This window comes from Pezoporus occidentalis, unplaced genomic scaffold (genome assembly GCF_034315485.1).
Source record: "Pezoporus occidentalis ecotype Australia unplaced genomic scaffold, CSIRO_AGI_Poc_V1 ctg226, whole genome shotgun sequence".
Classification (NCBI taxonomy): Eukaryota; Metazoa; Chordata; class Aves; order Psittaciformes; family Psittacidae; genus Pezoporus; species Pezoporus occidentalis.
In genome coordinates, this window is record NW_026914138.1 from 498,830 (window position 1) to 516,149 (window position 17,320).

The 17,320-nt window shown below is 50.9% G+C and overlaps 1 protein-coding gene across 1 annotated transcript; it reads right to left on the minus strand.

Moving 5' to 3' along the window:
- Positions 1-5,486: 5,486 nt before the first annotated feature.
- PRNP (prion protein (Kanno blood group)) lies at positions 5,487-10,740 on the minus strand. Its single transcript, XM_062620977.1, has 2 exons — positions 10,659-10,740; positions 5,487-7,645 (listed from the first exon to the last, which is right to left on the minus strand). Exon 2 carries the CDS (start codon positions 7,641-7,643, stop codon positions 6,867-6,869), a length of 777 nt encoding a protein of 258 aa, XP_062476961.1. The 5' UTR covers positions 7,644-7,645; positions 10,659-10,740; the 3' UTR covers positions 5,487-6,866.
- Positions 10,741-17,320: the final 6,580 nt, after the last annotated feature.

Sequence of the window (17,320 nt, forward strand, 5' to 3'; positions counted from 1 at the left end):
AAGTTAGAGCCTGGTTTGTTCAAACTAAAGCACTTTGCAGGTAGAAGTGCTACTGAAATGGGCTCTATGGGAACCAGGAGCGATGAAAGGGAAGACCAAAACCTGCTTGAATCCCAATGGAGTTTCCCAAGGGAAAATGCTCCCTTTTTGGAGAGCCACAACCAAATTGCTGGAGGATTTGGGGGGGGATATTGAGCTGTTGTAGGGTTTAGGGACTATTAGTGACTATTTAGCCCCATGCACCGTGGTTGGTGAGCTCCATCCTCTGGCTATTTCTCTCCCATAAGGTAAAACTCACCTCTAGAACACCTCTGCGTTGCTGAGCCTGGTTTCAAACACACTGAGGGCTTTATAGCTGATGTATGAAGGGGGTTTTGCCCCTTCGAGCCTGAGCTCTGCATCCCCAAGGTTATCCCCATCCACTCTTTGCTTTCCCCCCAGCATTATCCAGCCCATTGAAGCCCATTTATCCCTCCCTGCGCAGGAGAGGGATTCGAGTGACTCTGGCTCCGCCTATCAAAGCTTTATCCATTGGGAAAAGTGAGTCGAGCTCAGCAGGCACAGACGGGAAGAGCGGCACAGGGTGCACGGTAAGGGGCAGCTTCCTTGGCATGCAGCTGAGGGGTGAAAAGAGGAGGAATTGGGTAGACAGCAAGGGGGGAAGTGGAGGGTTTTGGCACGCACTGGAGCTGGAGGTTGGGATGGGGAGAGCAGCCCATGGGGGCACCGCAGCCCGGCTGCTTCAGCAACAGGCTTTTCCCTGGGTTGTGATCCATAGGTTTGGATGCTGTAGAGGAAATAAAGAGGGGGGAAAAACAGGAAGGAAAGCAAATCCTCACATCTTAAATTGTGCAGAGTTTGCTACCCAGGTTTGTGGTGGTTCAGAAGCGGCGATGCTGCTGCAAGCAGCTGGAAGGCGATGCACGCTTCTCCAGGCCTTCCTTACTAATGAACCACATTAACTGGAGACTCAGGGCAGCAAAATGAGGCAAATTAATTGATGAAGCCCTATTTTTATGTTTTCCAAGTGCTGGATTCCAAAGGGGGGGCGGGGGGGGGGGGGTCAGGCCTGGCACCTTCTAGCAGGGGCCATGGAAGGGAAACGCTGACACAGGGAAGCTGCGGCCAGGGGGGCTCTGCTTGTTCAAAAGGCTTTTGTCAACACAGCTCCTGCTATTTCGGGGATGGTTTTGGGGCCTCGATGGCTCAGCAGCTTTGGTACAATGAGCCTGTTTGCTGAGCTGCTGGCTGGGGGTGCTGCAGGGTGGGGGACAGGGTAGGGGGAATCACAGCGTGATGCTCCTGTGCATTGAAGAGGGGTGGGAAAACAAAGGTGCAGATCGGGAAGTCACAGAACCATGGAATGGTTTGGGTTGAAGGGACCTTAAAGCTCATCCAGCTCCAACCCCTGCCACGGCCAGGGACACCTTCCACTAGAGCAGCTTGCTCCAAGCCCCTGTGTCCAACCTGGCCTTGAACACTGCCAGGGATGGGGCAGCCACAGCTTCTCTGGGCACCCTGTGCCAGCGCCTCAGCACCCTCACAGGGAAGAGCTTCTGCCTTATCTCCAACCTGAACTTCCCCTGGTTTGGGTGGCACAAAGCTGACAGCGCCCACTCTCCATAGTCATTAAATATATAGAATATGGTAAATATGTGCAATAATACATTAATTATATTAATGATATTGCTGAAAGCTGGGGTGGATCAGCCTGGAGAAGAGAAGGCTCCTTAAGGGGAGACCTTTGAGCAGCTTCAGCGCCTAGAGGGTTGGGAGAGAGGCTTTGGACAAGGGCCTGTAGGGGCACGACAAGGGGAATGGCTTTAACCTGCCCGAGGGGAGGCTGAGATGAGCTCTGAGGCAGAAGCTCTTCCAGGTAGGGATGGAACTGGATGAGCGTTAAGCTCCCTTCCAACCCAAACCATTCCACGGTCCCATGGCTATGAGCTGCAGGCTGGCCCGACCCTTAGGCAGCAGCCCCATGCTCTGTGTCCCTGCCTGTGCCCCCTCCGCAGGTCGGGCAGGATGAGGCCCCGCGATGCCTGGCGCTGGGCGGCCCTGCTGCTCCTCTTCCTCTTCAGCGACGTCTCCTGCGGCGGCCGCCGCGGCGGCGGGGCCAGAACCGGCTCCCGGGGCGGAGGTGGCGGCGGCGGCAGCAGCGCGGGGCTGCGCGGGGGCTTCCGCGGCGGGGGCACCCCGGGCCGTGGCTCCAAGGTGGCCGGGGCCATCGCGGCCGGCGCTGCCGCAGGGTACGGGATGGGGCTGCTGGGGCGCCCGCGGCCGTCGCGCCTGGGTCACGGCATCCCCGCAGCGCGGCAGCCCGCGGCCGCCAGTGGGTTTCATGCTCCGGGTTGGCCGGATCTGGGTGTGAAGAGGGGACCCCCCAACAGAGCCCATGGGGACCGGCGGGGTGGCATCAGCCCCGTCTTGCTGCTGGCCCCCGCGGCTTGCTTCGTGAGCCATGGGCTGCAGCGCTGAGCGTGGGCAGCGGTGACTCCAGCAGGCTGAGCCCGTCGGGGTTCCGCGTGGCTTCCCTGGGAGATTGGATGTGGCTTGGGGACGTGGAAGAGATGCTCCTTGGTTCCCCCTTCTTCGGCGTGATTGGACCCTGCTGGAGCTGGGCATCCGTCCCCGTGCCGGTGGGGCCACCTGGATCCTGCAAACCCCCATCTGGAAGAGGATGTAGATGGGAAGTCCAACCCTTCACGAATGTGTGGATGTTTGCGGATGGAAAGATGCTGGATCAGCCCCGCCAGTGCTTGGTTCTAGTTTCTCACTGCATGGTTTCACCAGAAACTCGTCCTTTCCCCCCAAAAGAGTGCTGGGACTCAGTGCATGGGAGAGATGTGGGGCTTGAAAATGGACCTGTCTGCCTTGCAATAAAGTTTGGCCTTGAGGCATCCTCTCCTTTTTTAACCAAATCCATCGTGTTTAGCACCAGGAGCAACCTGAGGAAGAGCCGCATCTTTGAGGGATGCTTGCAGGGAGGGATCAGCATGATGCTTGAGAACAGTCATCCCGTCCCATCTCCCTCCCCGTACCTCATCCCATCTCTCTGGCTTTGATAGGATCAAATGACCCAATCTTTAGCATCCCCTGCCCAAAACACACCCAGCTGTGGGGCTGACCCTCCCTCAGGTGCTTTATGTTTGCCAGAGAGGATGCAAACCCTCCCTGGGCAGAGCTCAAAAGGAGCTGTGAGGGTTGCTTTTACTTCCAGCGTCTGCATTTGCTTCTCTAGTCCCTGTCTTGAGTGCTTAAACCTTCCCTAAAGGCTGGTTTAGCTGCGGCAGCTCAACCATTGCTGTAAGCAAAGGAAGTAAACCAGTGCCAAGCACAGTATTAGGAATCCCCCCAAAGACCTGTGGGCAGCCACAATCACCAACAGGTAAGACACTCACCTTTAGAGCCTGGATGTCTGTGAGCGGGTTGTCTCCCATTGGAATTAAAAGGGTTTTGGGGTTATGAATATCCTTATCATGGCATGGTTTGGGTTGGAAAGGACCAATTCCAACCCCTTCTTCACCTCCCCAGGAGAGCAGTTGAGCCAGGTCTTGTATCTACCAAGGGGTAGAAGGAGGCCTGGCTGATGCATGTTCATTTTCTGGGCTCTTATACAACACTTTCTTATACGTTACGGAAGCTGTTTGGCTCCTGAGGGATTTAACAGCATTTTGGGTGCAGGTGAGCACAGGATTCACCTGAGGCTGATGCTTTTATGGCTGCCCAAGTAGCTGTGATCTCTCTGCTGGCTTAGGGATAGCTTTTAGGTTGGACAGATCCAACTCTTCCCATAATGGGCTCACAGGTTATTACAATGTCCTTGTTTAAAAGCAGCAATGAACCTGGCACAGGCTCCAATCTGCCTTTTCCCACCATGTATTTTGCATCCCGACCTGCCCAGGTTATGCTTCGATGTCCAGACCCCACCACCAGCATCGTCTGCTCATAGCCCTGATGTGCGGACCCGAGCTCAGAAACACCACAGGCATTATCCCACACTTCCTAGGTTACAATCCCAGTTTTCCCTGTTTATTCCCTCCCGCTGGTGTACAACACAGGGCTGGGTTCAGACGGGAGATGGTGCTGTTCGCTCAGTGATGCATCTCCTCTAATCCCCGACACCGGATCAGACGCAGGGATGAAAACCAACCTGGATGAGGTTTTAGGCCCTTGCTTTGCATGTTAAGCCTCCAAATAACACTATTTCTCCTCCAGCTCGCTGCAAACTCTCCAGCTGGGCACCAAAAATCCCCTTTTTGCAGGTTTTTTCCAGTGAGGAAAAGGTATTTGCTTGCTCTGCCTGCATGGGGGATGCTTATTTGTGGGGATGAGGGATGCAAAGTGCCCTGGGATGTGCAGTTTGGAGGAGAGTATCAAAACCAACCCCCAAAATGTCATTGCATTTGTGCTTTGGGGTGTATTTATTAGCAGCCTGGTAAAGCAGAAGCACTTCCCACCCTCTCCTGCAGCCTGAGGGCAGGGCAGGATATGGAGTGTTTAGTTAATTAACACAGAGCAACTAACTGATCTAGCACAACAGATCACTCTTAGAGGACAAGAGGGCTCCAGGGTTATTGGATCCAATCATCCTTAAAGGACATGAGGATGTGGGCCATGTCCTGCTTCAGTGCTTCCAGGGCCAGGAAGGGGCTGGGGATTGGAGCTGGATGAGCTTTAAAATCCCTTTCAATCCAAACCAGGCTGGGATTTTATGCTCTAGGAGAGCTCTAGTTCTCTGTTATGGACTTTTTAGGGTTTCCTCTTAGCGAGTGAGACACTTGCACACAGGAAGAGCCATCTATTTAGTGCTGAATATCCCTTTTCCTTTATTTTTTTGGCCAAAAGTATGTAAAAGAGTCACATTTGGGGATTACCTGTGGTACCGCTTAAAGACCCACTTCTTCAGCATCCTTGTGGCAATAAATCACATCCTGCACAGGCTCAAACCAAACAGGTCTAAGACTTCATCTTGAGCTTAAACTTCGAGCTGAAGGGTCCAAACTCTTCCATCCTTTTAATTCTAATTTTTAACTTAGAGTCTAATGCACACAGATAGTCATCTGATGGGGATGCTGGTTTAGGTACCAAGGAGATAGATAGGGAATTCTGGCAGTGTTAAGTAGGGCTTGAGGCTTCACGTGAAGTAGGTTGGGCTTAATGCCATGAAACAGCAAATGTAAAAACTCCTTTATTCGACACAAAATAGATGGGGTAAATACAAGGAATAAATGGGGGTTGGCTTTCTATGGGGAGAAGAAGCCCCTGGCCCCAACCAGTGCATTGGCTTTAGTAGAAACCGTTTGTTGGATGGTAGCGATGGCATTAGTAGGAGCAGGGGAGGAGAAAGTTAACTGAAATTGCGGGTTTTAGGCCAAATTTGGTGCTGAAAGGGAACAAAAGCGCCCACAAACAGGGTGAAAAATGCTGCTTCTGTCTGTGGGGAGGGCCGGGAGCTGTTTGCATGAAGGAGGCTGACGTGTGTCTTGGCTTTATCCGTTTTAATTTGTACCAGACGTGGAACACTTAGAAAAGTATCAGAACAGCACAGTTCAGACATGCACCGGGATGGGTTTACAAAACAGCCGCGTATCACAAAGTCCGCGTTTACCCCAAAGCCCTGCTTCTCTGGTGAATACCCTGAAAGATTCCTTTCCTCTCTATTTTCATGTGTGTATATATATATATATTTATTTAGCTTACATCAAGGCGAAAAATGAGTTAGGACGGTGTCATTCAGTGCCTCGCAGAAAAGTACACGAGAGATACTCAATAGAACTCAGGGTCACGGGTTTGACAAGCGTAACTTTAAGGATGCTACAGGTTCTACACAACCCAGCATCGACCTAAACACCAAAAGCAGGAATTTTACCCATAAATTACTTGCAAAATGTGGGGTTTTTTGAAGCATCTCCCATCCCAGGCTTGGTTTTCCCGATGCTGTTTGCTGTAGCCACGTGATTCGGCTGATTTATGTTTCTTGCTATGTGCTTAACCCCCCTAAACATCCTTTTTGCTGTATGAGAACATCCTTTAGGTCAAGGTACCGAAGTGCGAGTGTGACTTGTCACCTATAGCACATCCACAATAGCTTTATCTTGGGCTAGACCACAGCAAGCGCTCCCACCTTGGGGCTTTTAGGGGACATTCAGCAGCACTTTTTGCCTTTAGATAGGCTAAGAAAGACAATGAGGCTCAACCAAAAGCAAAGCGGAGCTGGAGGGGGTCAACCAAAACCTGGCCAAGGGCTGCAGCCTTGCTGTGGAGGAAAACAACCAAAAATCACTTTTTTAATGTGTGTTGCTGCAGGGGTATTTGCAGCATGCAAGGCGCGGAGCGGGCAGGTCCGTATGTACATAAGGGATGGCGGGGCTTGGGATTAAAAGGTGGGAATTGCAACCTGGCAGCTTGTTGCTTGAAAACCCCATAGCTGACCCTCCTAAACCCGCTGTGGGGTATGGATGGGTGCAATGCCACGGGTGCATCGGGGAAAGGGGTCTTGGTGGCAGTGGGGTTAAGGGGATTAGATAAAACCCTGCTTGTTAGCAAAGAGGATCTTCAGAAGCGCCCTTGCAGAGACGCCAAGGACCGGGTGAGCTCCTCTCTGCCCAGTCCCTCTCAGGATGGCCCTGAGGAGGAGGAGGTGGTGGTGAAGGCCTTTTCTTTGGGCATCCAGCTCCATCACTGTCCTGCCACACCAGGGTGGAGAAGGAAAGCTTCATCAGGTTGCCTAACCCGGAGGTGATGGGGAGCATTGGTGCCCGTGTGCCCCAGGGGCTCTTCACCAAAGATGACCTTAAGCAAGAATAAGGGAGTTCGGGGGTCCCCAAAGGGACACGGGTGACATCTCGAAGCTGCGGGGTGCATCAGTGCATGATGAAGAGGGTGAGGAGGAGGAGGGCGGCGAGGGAGGCATCGGCGAGATGCAGCCGGATGCCGGAGGCCAGGCGGTACTCGCGGTACTGCTGGATGCACATCTCCCGGATCACCTTGGTCACCACCTTGGTCTCCAGCTCCGCCTCCGTTTGGTTGGTCGCTGACCCAGCCTCCGAGGCGTTCTTCTTGACAGCGGGTCCGATGTTGTATTCGGTCACCGTGATGTTAAAGCAGTCGGCGACAAAGACGTCCTGAGACACGGGGCTGCTGTAATCCCGGTAGTAAACCTGGTTGGGGTAGCGCGCCGAGTTCTCGTTCCACCACCGGTACTCATCGGGGCTATCAAAGCGATAGTGCATCCCCGACATGACCCGGCCCATGGCATAGCCCCCCAGCCCTCCCACCACAGCACCCGCTGCCGCCGCCCCGGCCACATGCTTGAGGTTGGTCTTGGATTTGGGGGGTTTCCATGGCTTTTGGTTGTAGTAGCTTCCTCCGCTCGATGGGTTGTAACCCTGGCCCCAGCCCTGGTTGTGGGGGTAGCCGGGGTTATGGGGGTACCCTGGGTTGTGGGGGTAGCCCGGGTTGTGGGGGTAGCCCGGGTTGTGGGGGTAGCCGGGCTGCCGGGGGTAGCTGGGCTGGCGATGGCTCCCCGTGCCCCAACTGCCACCACTGGGTTTCGTTTTGCCCTTCTTGGAGAAGGCAACGTCGGTCCAGGAGCCGAGGAGCAGGAACACCAGGTAGGAGGTGATGAGGAGCCTGGCCATGGCTGTGGACACAAGGACAGGCAGCGTTAGGGGCAGGAGGCAGAGACCCTCCTGTGAGCATCACAGGCTTGAGGCTCCCTTGCTTGTGCTTCATATAAAACACATTGTTCCATTTTATCTAGTTGCAGGATAAAGAGATTTGGATTTAAATGTGTATTTATCATCCTCAACCACCTCTGGTTTTATATATATACACACATACATAAAGTATTACATATATAAAATATATATACAATACTTTTTATATATTATATAAGGTATTATATATAATCACAGAATGGTTTGGGTTGGAAAGGACCTTAAGATCATCCAGGTCCAACCCCCTGCCACAGCTAGGGTCACCTCAAACTAGAGCAGGCTGCTCCAAGCCCTGTCCAGCCTGACCTTGAACACTGCCAGGGATGGACCATTCACACACACACACACACACACACACACATATATATATATATATATATACACACATATGTATGTATCCCCAACCTCCCAACACATCCTCTCCTAGTAATGACAGTTTTAAAGTAGTGGACAAAAAGCTTTTGGGAGAAATGCTTCACTTGGTTGAGAGGTAAAAAAATCCACTTATTAAAGCCTAAATCTTCAATTAACTATTAAATCCTAAACTTCAATCCTCCCCTATCCAATTGGATAACTGAGATTTCTGCTGTCTATGAACAGATTCATCCCAACCTCCAAGCTTTAGGGCACCTCAAGGAAGGCAGCTCCCAGCTTTGCCTTGGAGGGTTGTACTTTTGTTCCCTGAAGAATGAAAGCCAGCATGTTTTTTCCCAAATCCCTGTTTATGTGTAACAGACCTTAACCAAAGAACAGCAGGGTTTGAGTTTAATGTGTCTACCAATACATGCTTACTCAGCGTTTTGCTGCTGGCATCCCACGGGCATGCCAGGCATCTCCTACATTAGCTGGTGGGCTGACAAGGATGCAATCCAATTTCAATGAGTCGTTTCTCTCCCTGTGGATAATCCTGCCTGTATAATTCATACCAGGTCTGCAAATCCTTTGGAAGCACCTTTGGAAAATACCTCCCAGGCTGCAAATTCCCTTTGGATTCCTCCCCACCACACCAAGGAGCATTGAATTACTGTTACCCTCATGCTTAATATGCGAGCCCAGTGATAGCAAAAGGGTTTTGTGTCCTGCCTGAGGCTGAGCAACCACTTATAAACCCTCCTGTGCATGCCAGGATGCTGGGCATGGAGAGCAAAGCATTCCCAGCATAGCGCGGGTTGGCATTTTGCAGCATCCTCGGATGCTTCGGATGTGCTTTCTGGCTCATGTTACAGCACAATACAATTAAGGGTTGGGTCCTGAGTGGGGTTTTTTTGCAGTAACTAATGGACCAGCTTCTTGAAGAGTCACCACTCAACCCAGAGATGAGTTTAATGCGGATAAGAGAGGATGGTCTCTTGTGAGATACTGCCCTTAACAGCATAAACAGGCAGAACATTAAGCCAGAACCTCTTCTGTTGCACCTTTGCTATGGTTTTATGGTCCCTAAAAAGCAAATTATTGTGTTCAGATAAAGATGCTTTTTCTCTCCTACCTCCCCCCCAAAAAATCTGTACTTATGTCAGGAAATGTTTGAATGGGGGTCCTTTAATGTCGGTGTTTTGATTGGGTGCATTAGCAAGAGGCTTAATTAAAAGAGCATCATCCCTTGTGATGGGGAGGAAAGCCAGGCTTGCGCTGCCTGCTCATAGGAGTTTTGGGTACAAAACCCACCCACTTCCAAGCAGGTTTTCTGCTCCTATCTCTCTACAGCAACCACCCGTTGGGAGCCAGGATGCCAAAAGACATGACAAAAACTGGGATGGGCAAAGGCTTTTTGGGCACTCACCAAAAAATATAGGAATAGGGGGAGAAAAAGCAAATCGGCCTTTTTTTGCTGTTTGAGTCCCCGCAGTGAGTAAGGGGGAAAAATGAACCCCTGGATGAAAACGTGTTATGGCAAAGCCCTGGAGGACACTCCAAGCCTGGCAGCACCGACCTGTTCCTCTAATTGTCTTTATAGAGATGAGCCCCGATGAACAGGGCAAAGGCTTATTTGGGTTTGCACTGCTAATGACTGCGCTGAGCTTTGCCCTGGCTAAATGTGGTCACTTATACAAACCCCCTGCTCATGATGGGGTACCAGGGAGCTGCCTCCTGGGGCTCAGAGCTCGGTATTTACAGCGTGATCGTTGTGTTATTATTGAATTCTATTATCAAATGGCTTCGCAGAGGTGTTTTCCCCCATCTCTTTTTAGCTTTCCTCCCCAGTTTTCCCCTCTCTGCAATGAGAAATCGATTCAGGTGATTCATACGGGAGCGATTTATGCCTCGGAGAACCAGGGGAAGGCCAGAGCTCCTTCAGGGCAGAGAGGGAAGCGGAAAATGGAGGGTGCGAGGAGCGATCGCAAGCAGCAATTACGTGCGCAGGGCTGGCAAGGAAGAGGCTTGCGGTTGGGAGGGGAAAACCAGCACCCTGGTGCCAAAATAACAGCGGAAATAACCTTGTTAAGGTGCCCGGGGAAGGGGGAGAAATGAAGGGAAGGTGGGAAGATGCTCGGGAATGGGGGCATCCAGACCCTCCTGGTGATGCTGGGAAGCTCCGGGCTTATGGGGGGTGAGAAATCGGGGCTGGGGCTATGGGGAAAGGGGGTGCGGGCTGGCACATTTCTCGGCTTTAAAAATCCACATCCTCTCTTGTTATTTAACCCCTTAATAACGGGGGGAATGGTTCTGGGCAAGTGGGAGCCATAGGAAAGCACAAACCCCTTCGGATAGCTCTGGGAAAGGCAGCAAGAAGCGAGGTCTCACCAGCGTCAGCTTTGAATCAGCCCTGAGTAAACAAGCCCCAGCAGAGCTCCATCTGTTAAGGAGGACGCTGCCTTCAGAGCCTATATTTAGGCAGCGATGGCAGGGACAGGAGGCAGCCTCCATTCCCTGCGGGGTTAAAACCTCCCTCACCTCCGGATTTATCCCCCCCAAAACCCCCTTTTCCCCGGCACTCACCGGCTGCGAGCCCGTTGCTTGCTCGGGTCGGGATGATTCAGCCTCAGCCACAGGGCTACGGGGAGGAATAAATAGCGAGAGGGAGGAGCTGGGTTCTGCGCAGCCCAGCGCTGCACGGCGCGGGCAGCATCCGTCCGCCTTCCCTAGGGAATACCGCAGCTGGCGTTGGGGTTCACCCCACATCAGCCCTCCCGGCAGGTATGGGCAGGGGAGGCAATGCCGGCGACCAAAGGGGTGGCTGGAAAACGGAAAACCGCGTGGATGGTTTATCCAAGGAATATCAATGGGATCAAGAGGGTTTGGGGGTGGTTTGGAAACCTCTGGGTGGAGGCTTTGGGAGAGGAAAGGATGCAGTTGGCAACTGCAGCTCCAGATGTGTTATGCTGTGAAATAGATGCTCTGTGTGTTGGTGGATAGGAAATTCGACCAGGTTCAGCCATACAGGGGAAAGGATGGATCTGCCTTCCATGTTTGTGTCACTCCAGGGGAGTAAAACTCCCTCCTGTGTAAACTGGTTGTGCTTTATGTTGGGGTGCCCCAATATTTAATGGGGGGAACACCACAGAAAGCAATTAATAATGATATGGGATGTTCACGGCAAGCTGGGGGGTTCTAGCACCCTGTTCTGGAGGGTGTGTGTGGCTGCAGAGACCTAAAGGGGATGGGGAGTTTTCCCATCCTTTAGGGTTAGGATGGGCTATAGGAAACAGGTCCATGGTGGTTGGGAGATGCAAATAAAGCTTGAAACTAATTGCATTGGGACTCACTTTTGCCTGGCCATGCAATATAGCCAAAAATTCCTCCTGAGGTTTTGCTGCCTGGAATAGCCAGGTACCAATGTCCTGGTGATGCTCCCATCCTTGGACCACAGAGCACATCTGGCCATAAAGAGGATTTCCACCCTGCTGCTCCATGTGCTTGTTTATCCATCTGGCTGGATTATGTTAACATCATCGTCACAACAGTATCTGTCTGGTAGGGAAATGGGTTGTGAATATTCATTTCTGGTGGGGAACATGAACTAAAAAGCAGGATTAAGGTCAGCAAGTCTGGAGAAGCCCTTCCCTACAACACAGGCATGTTTATTCCCATGGGCAGATGGCTCCTGATTCCTTGGTTTTGGTTTAAATACTCTCCAGTGGGTTAGTTAAAATCCAAAGCTAGGAAAAGGAAAGAACACAGCACTGGGAATGGGATGGTTCAGGATTAATTCGTCCATGGCTTCTAAAAATCAGGACTTTTTTCCATAATAATGTATTTCAGAGGAAGTTTTGGTCTTGTTTGGAGCAATACTGAAGCTCTGTTGGATCTCAGCTGCAAATGGAGCAGGAAAAGCCTATTGACTATTAAGTCTTAATTCCTTGTGGAAGTTAGCAGTGCTAAAACCACCCAAACCAGTAGATCCACAGCATCCATTTCACGTATCCACGTGCATCTCAGGGTAAAGCTTCTCCCAGCAGCAAGACAAGAGCTGCATTGATCTCCAAGGGAGGTTTGGCCTTTCTCCATCCTCAGCCCAAGCAGCGGCAGGGGACAGAGGAAATAATGCACCATTAAGTGCAATGGGGGCTCGTGCCAGGTTAGAAAGCATTAATGGGATGGGGTTTTCTCGTAACAGTTGGGAAGTGCTGACTTTGGTTTCACGATGGGCAGGGAAAGGACCCAGCTTCGCCTGACCCCACTTCATTGTTCCTCATTGATTTTGGTTTGCTTTAATTCATGCTAAATGCTTTTATTCACAGAGCTCTGGGCTTGGAGAGTTCACTGCAGCTCGCAAAGGCAAGGCAAGGCATTGAAATGGTTTGGGGGGGGATTCAGTGCAGTTTTGGGGTAAGTTGGGGGGGTTTGGAGGTAGGGATGAAGTCCCACAGCCCGTCCCCATCCTGCTGTCACTCCCTGGGGCTGGCAAAACCTGGGCTCCAGGGACAGCTACCACTCCATCAGGCTCTATTGTCCAGTGTCAGGGTGTCATTAACAACCTGAAGCCTTATCAGGGTATTTCTCATTTCCTTGGCTGACAAGGGCTTTGTTACAGTCATTACATGTGATAAAGCCAGGCTGGGGCTCGCAGCACTGCCCATTTTGGGTAGCAGAAGGGGTTTACATGTGTTTTCCAGAGAAATCTTCACCCACACACCATTATTCTGTGTTAAAATGCACCATCACGCAGCCATCGGTAGCATTTCTCCTTCGCTCTTAACAATTGTGAGGTTTCCTGTAAAAAGGGAAAGATAAAGGAGATAAAAAAGACTCTATAAACCTTTAGCCTTTTGCTGTGGATGGAAACAGGCCAGGAGGCAAAACTGACAGCAGCAGGACATTAAATACATGCACTTCCAGAGTCTCACCAGCTACACAGCCCACACTAGCAGGGAGAAGTCCCAGCAGTTCCTTAATCCTGGAGGCACAGTGTGCCAGGAGAGCAACCATCCCAGGGGGAAAAGCAAGCAACCCCAGCTTTCCATGCTCCATCCCATGCTGCTTCCAAGAGGGATTTGCTTTTGGGCCAGAGGGAAGTTCTAAAGCCAAAGGGTGGAAAGCTGGCATGGAAAAATGAAATCAGTGTGTGGCTGCTCTAGGAAATGGGGCTCATTGCAGCCATGGTGCTGGGGATGAGCTTGTCCTCGCCCCTTATTCATCTGCTTTCCTCAATAGAGATGTCTTTGATGTATGGGCAGATGTGACACTGGGTCCTGCACACATCTGTCTGATCCAGTGAGGGACAACTGAAAGGTGGCTTTGGGGAGAGAAAGCAGTGAACAAGACAAGTGTTTTTCTTGTGTTTCAAAGACAGAGCTAGAGCCTTGAGGAAGGATATTCACCATGGGAATTCAATGTGAACTTGAATCCAAAGGAGCGTGGGTCACGGAGGGAACCCCTGCAGTCCTGATCCAGCTCTGGGGCAGCAGCACAAGAGGGATGTGGAGCTGTTGGAGTGAGGCCAGAGGAGGCCATGGAGATGCTGTGAGGCTGGAGCAGCTCTGCTCTGGAGCCAGGCTGAGAGAGCTGGGCTGGGTCAGCCTGGAGAAGAGAAGGCTCCTGAAGCGGAGACCTGAGAGCAGCTCCAGTGCCTGAAGGGTCTGCAGGAAAGCTGGAGAGGGGCTTTGGGATATAAGGATATAGGGACAGGCCAAGGGGAATGGCTTTAACCTGCCAGAGGGGAGCTTTAAGCTCCCTTCCAACACAAACCAGTCTGGGATTCTATGATTTTATGAACTTCTGCAGAGAGCAGCACCTGATCTATAAAACACTGGAGGCTGCACGCACCCTCCTTCCCTTCACTATTAGGCAGCCGTCCTAAAAAGGCTATAAATGTTCATCCAGCTGCTGCAATCTGATTAGCAGTGTAATAACCTCTGCTCGTGTGCTAGCTGCTATTCCAGGCAGGGACATACGTAAGCTCCTTAGGGATGGGAGGGGAGGGACCCTCCCTGGCCTCAGGCTGATGACTTCCCAATGATGCACTGTGACTTTGGAAGATCACCTGCATGGGACAGAGCTCACAAATTTGACCTCTCCCGGGTTGGCAGCATCACTTGGGTGCTAGAAGGCAAAATAACAGCTTTCATTATATATATTATATATATATATATCCTTTTATATATATATAAAGGGAATGAAAGAGGGTAGCAGATAGGGAAGACTCCATCTGGGATCAGTCAATGGGCTGAACCTGTCTTCTCCCCCATAGGGATGCCCATTGGGTAAGAGCTTTGTCTTCTGTGCACTCAATGACCAGCTCACAGTAGCTATTAGTGGTTATAGTCTGGTTGTGCATCTCTTCAAATTTGGTTTTTCAAACAGCCGATATATATATATATATATATATATATATATATATATATAGGCTCTTTTGGAAGTACTTTTCCATTTTGGAATAAGCACTGGTAATAAAAATGCTTGGAAAGGAGGAAAACAAATCAAATTTGGCTATTTCAACCTGCTCAAGTGGAAGGTGTCCCTGCCCATGGCAGGGGGTTGCAACTGGATGAGCTTTAAAGTCCCTTCCAACACAAACCATTCCATGACTCAGTTTGAGCCTTCCCCCTGCCAGCTGGATGATGGGAAACGGGAGCAGTAAGTCATGCTTGTTCAAGGAAGACGTTTGCTCTCTGATCCTGCTTCATTCCAGCTCTTGGTTTAAAAATAACCTGCTTGGGAGCAGCCGCTGCGGGACACGCTGGGTCTGTGCCTCTGGGCTGAACAATTCCCTTCTGTGTGCTGGGGAATGAGCAATGGGAAGAGCCGTAACCCTGCACAGAAAGGGTTTGTTATGTCCTTTCGTGTCAATAAACCCCCTGGTTTCCAGGCAGGAAAAGCCAGCTCCGAATGGGGGCTCTTTTACACCACGGTGCCCTTCCATAAGGCTGGAGGAGCCCTCACTTCCCCAGCGAGGCTCTAATGCAGCTTCCCATCAACTTCCCCAATAGCCAGGAGCTGGCTCCTGCGCAGGAAAAGCTGAATACAGCTCTTTTCCTTCGGCAGCAGGGTTTGTGCTCTGTGACTCACCACGAGGCTTCCCTTTGCCTCTCTGCCATGTATTTTTAACCTGTGATCCCCTTGGAAGACTTTCCGAGCTCGGAGCATGACACAACACGGCTGGGCTGAGGTCACCTCCTTCGAAATAAACCGGAGCACAGCTGGGATGGGCGAAGGTGCTCCCATTGTCATTGCTTTGACATCAGTCACCCGTGCCAGCCTCCCATCCTGCTCTGGGGAACGGCTCCTACCCCGGGGATGCCTCAGCCGTGTGCCAAGAGCTTGTAGGAACGTGCTGAAGGCCCAGCTGGTGTGTTTAAATGTGTTCACCAAGTGGAGCCGGAGGCAGGAGCATCCTCTTTTGGAGGTGTCATGGGTGGAAGGATCATGCTGCAATCCTTGGGGCTCCCTGTGGAGTCCTGGCTGGGTTGCATTGGGAAAGGGGGAGGAGAAATCAGTTTTCCCAGTGGGAAAAGGGGGAGATGGGGGAGATGGGGAGAGCTGAACCCCAGGAAACGGAGAGAATTGTTTGATTTTTCAATTAAAAACCAAAACCAAGTCAAACAATAGACAGAAACAGGGACCAGATTGGAGACTGGCATATATTTAAAGGAGCAGTTTAATCCTTTCTCTTTGTTATACATTTTTCTTTTAGATCCAATAATACTTGTTCAGGTCTTCACCTTATTTATTCACCTGAGAACAAATCAAACTGCTACATCCCATGACTCATCCCTAACTCATGTGCTCCATGAGGATGAGCTGATTAAACCCAACTCACTCACTAAATAGCAATGCAAATCCTCTTAGCTGAGCTGGTGAGTATGTCTCCACCCTGTTTTTCCCCTCGCCCTCCATAGGAAGCATTCCCAGGGTTGGGGCTGTCTTGATGAGGTTTCATCCCCTTTTTCCCCTGGTGGAATAACCAAAACCAAAGTGGGCTTGGGAAATGGGTGCCTATGGGGGAAATCTGGCCAGAGTCTTAGCCATTGGAGTTTAAAATATATTGAAACAGTTCCAAGTATCATGTGCATCTTTACATCCATTTGGGAGCATCTTCCAGCTGGGTTGTCAACCCAAAACCACACGTGGTTTAGTCCAAAGCTTTTCTTTCCCCTAAAGCAACAAATTAAAAGGGCTTTATAAAGCTTATGCTGAGGATCAGCCTGACATTACATACCAAAGAGACATTATATGCCAAATATTCAAGCATCATATGCCAGATCAGCTCCATATGTGTCATTCTCTGCCCTTTTATCTTGGAAGGGGAGCTGCTGATGGGGGCAAGCTTTACCAGTGCCTGCGTGGGAGCAAGAACAAGGCAACAATCACTGCCTGGTGCAAGGAAAAGCCCAGGGAGAGATGAGGCTGCTCTGAAGACACTCAAGATGCTCATGCAGAGTTGTCATGGGCACGATCCTCTCCGTAGTCATCTCCATGGCTACCTCAGCTTGCAAGCGATGTAGGAGCAGCGTTGTTAGCCTAAATGCTGCCTGCTCCCTCTTGGCTGGTGGAAATAAGTAATGCTTGGATCATCCAAAGGAGTTATTTCCAGGGATGACGGCTGGTTTTTAGCTGGCAGCTGTGATTGCAGAGGTTTTTCTTAATGAAAAACTGAGATTTGTAGCATCTCCCCTAAGGTGTTTCTATGCTGGGTGCACAAGTGCATGATGAGCTCAGCTGAGGCTCAGGGGGTTTTGCTTGCCCTTAGCCAATTCAACTGGAAAACCCAGCTAATATTCCTGCTTCTGAGCCAGGCTTCTGCTAGGGGAATGCTTACCTTAAGAAACAAAGCTGTGTATAGATGAGGAAGTTGAGCTTTGACTGGGAGGTGAGAAGGAAACATTTTTAAATGAGGTTTTTTCACCTATCTAGTGATTTTTCTTGGTAAACAGCAGCCAAGCCTATGCACAATGGGGCATTCCTGTTAATGCAGCCTGGAGCTGAGAGGTGCTGGCTTTAGGGGCAGAGATGCCAGAGCCAACAACTCCCCTAAAAGTTGTCTCCTTCATTTTATCTCTTTATCTTTTCCAAAGCCATTCCCAACACCGTGGCTCACGGCCTGCTTGGAGAAAGCCAGGATTAGGTGGGATCTAAGGCAGAAGCTCTTCCCTGTGAGGGTGCTGAGGCGCTGGCACAGGGTGCCCAGAGAAGCTGTGGCTGCCCCATCCCTGGCAGTGTTC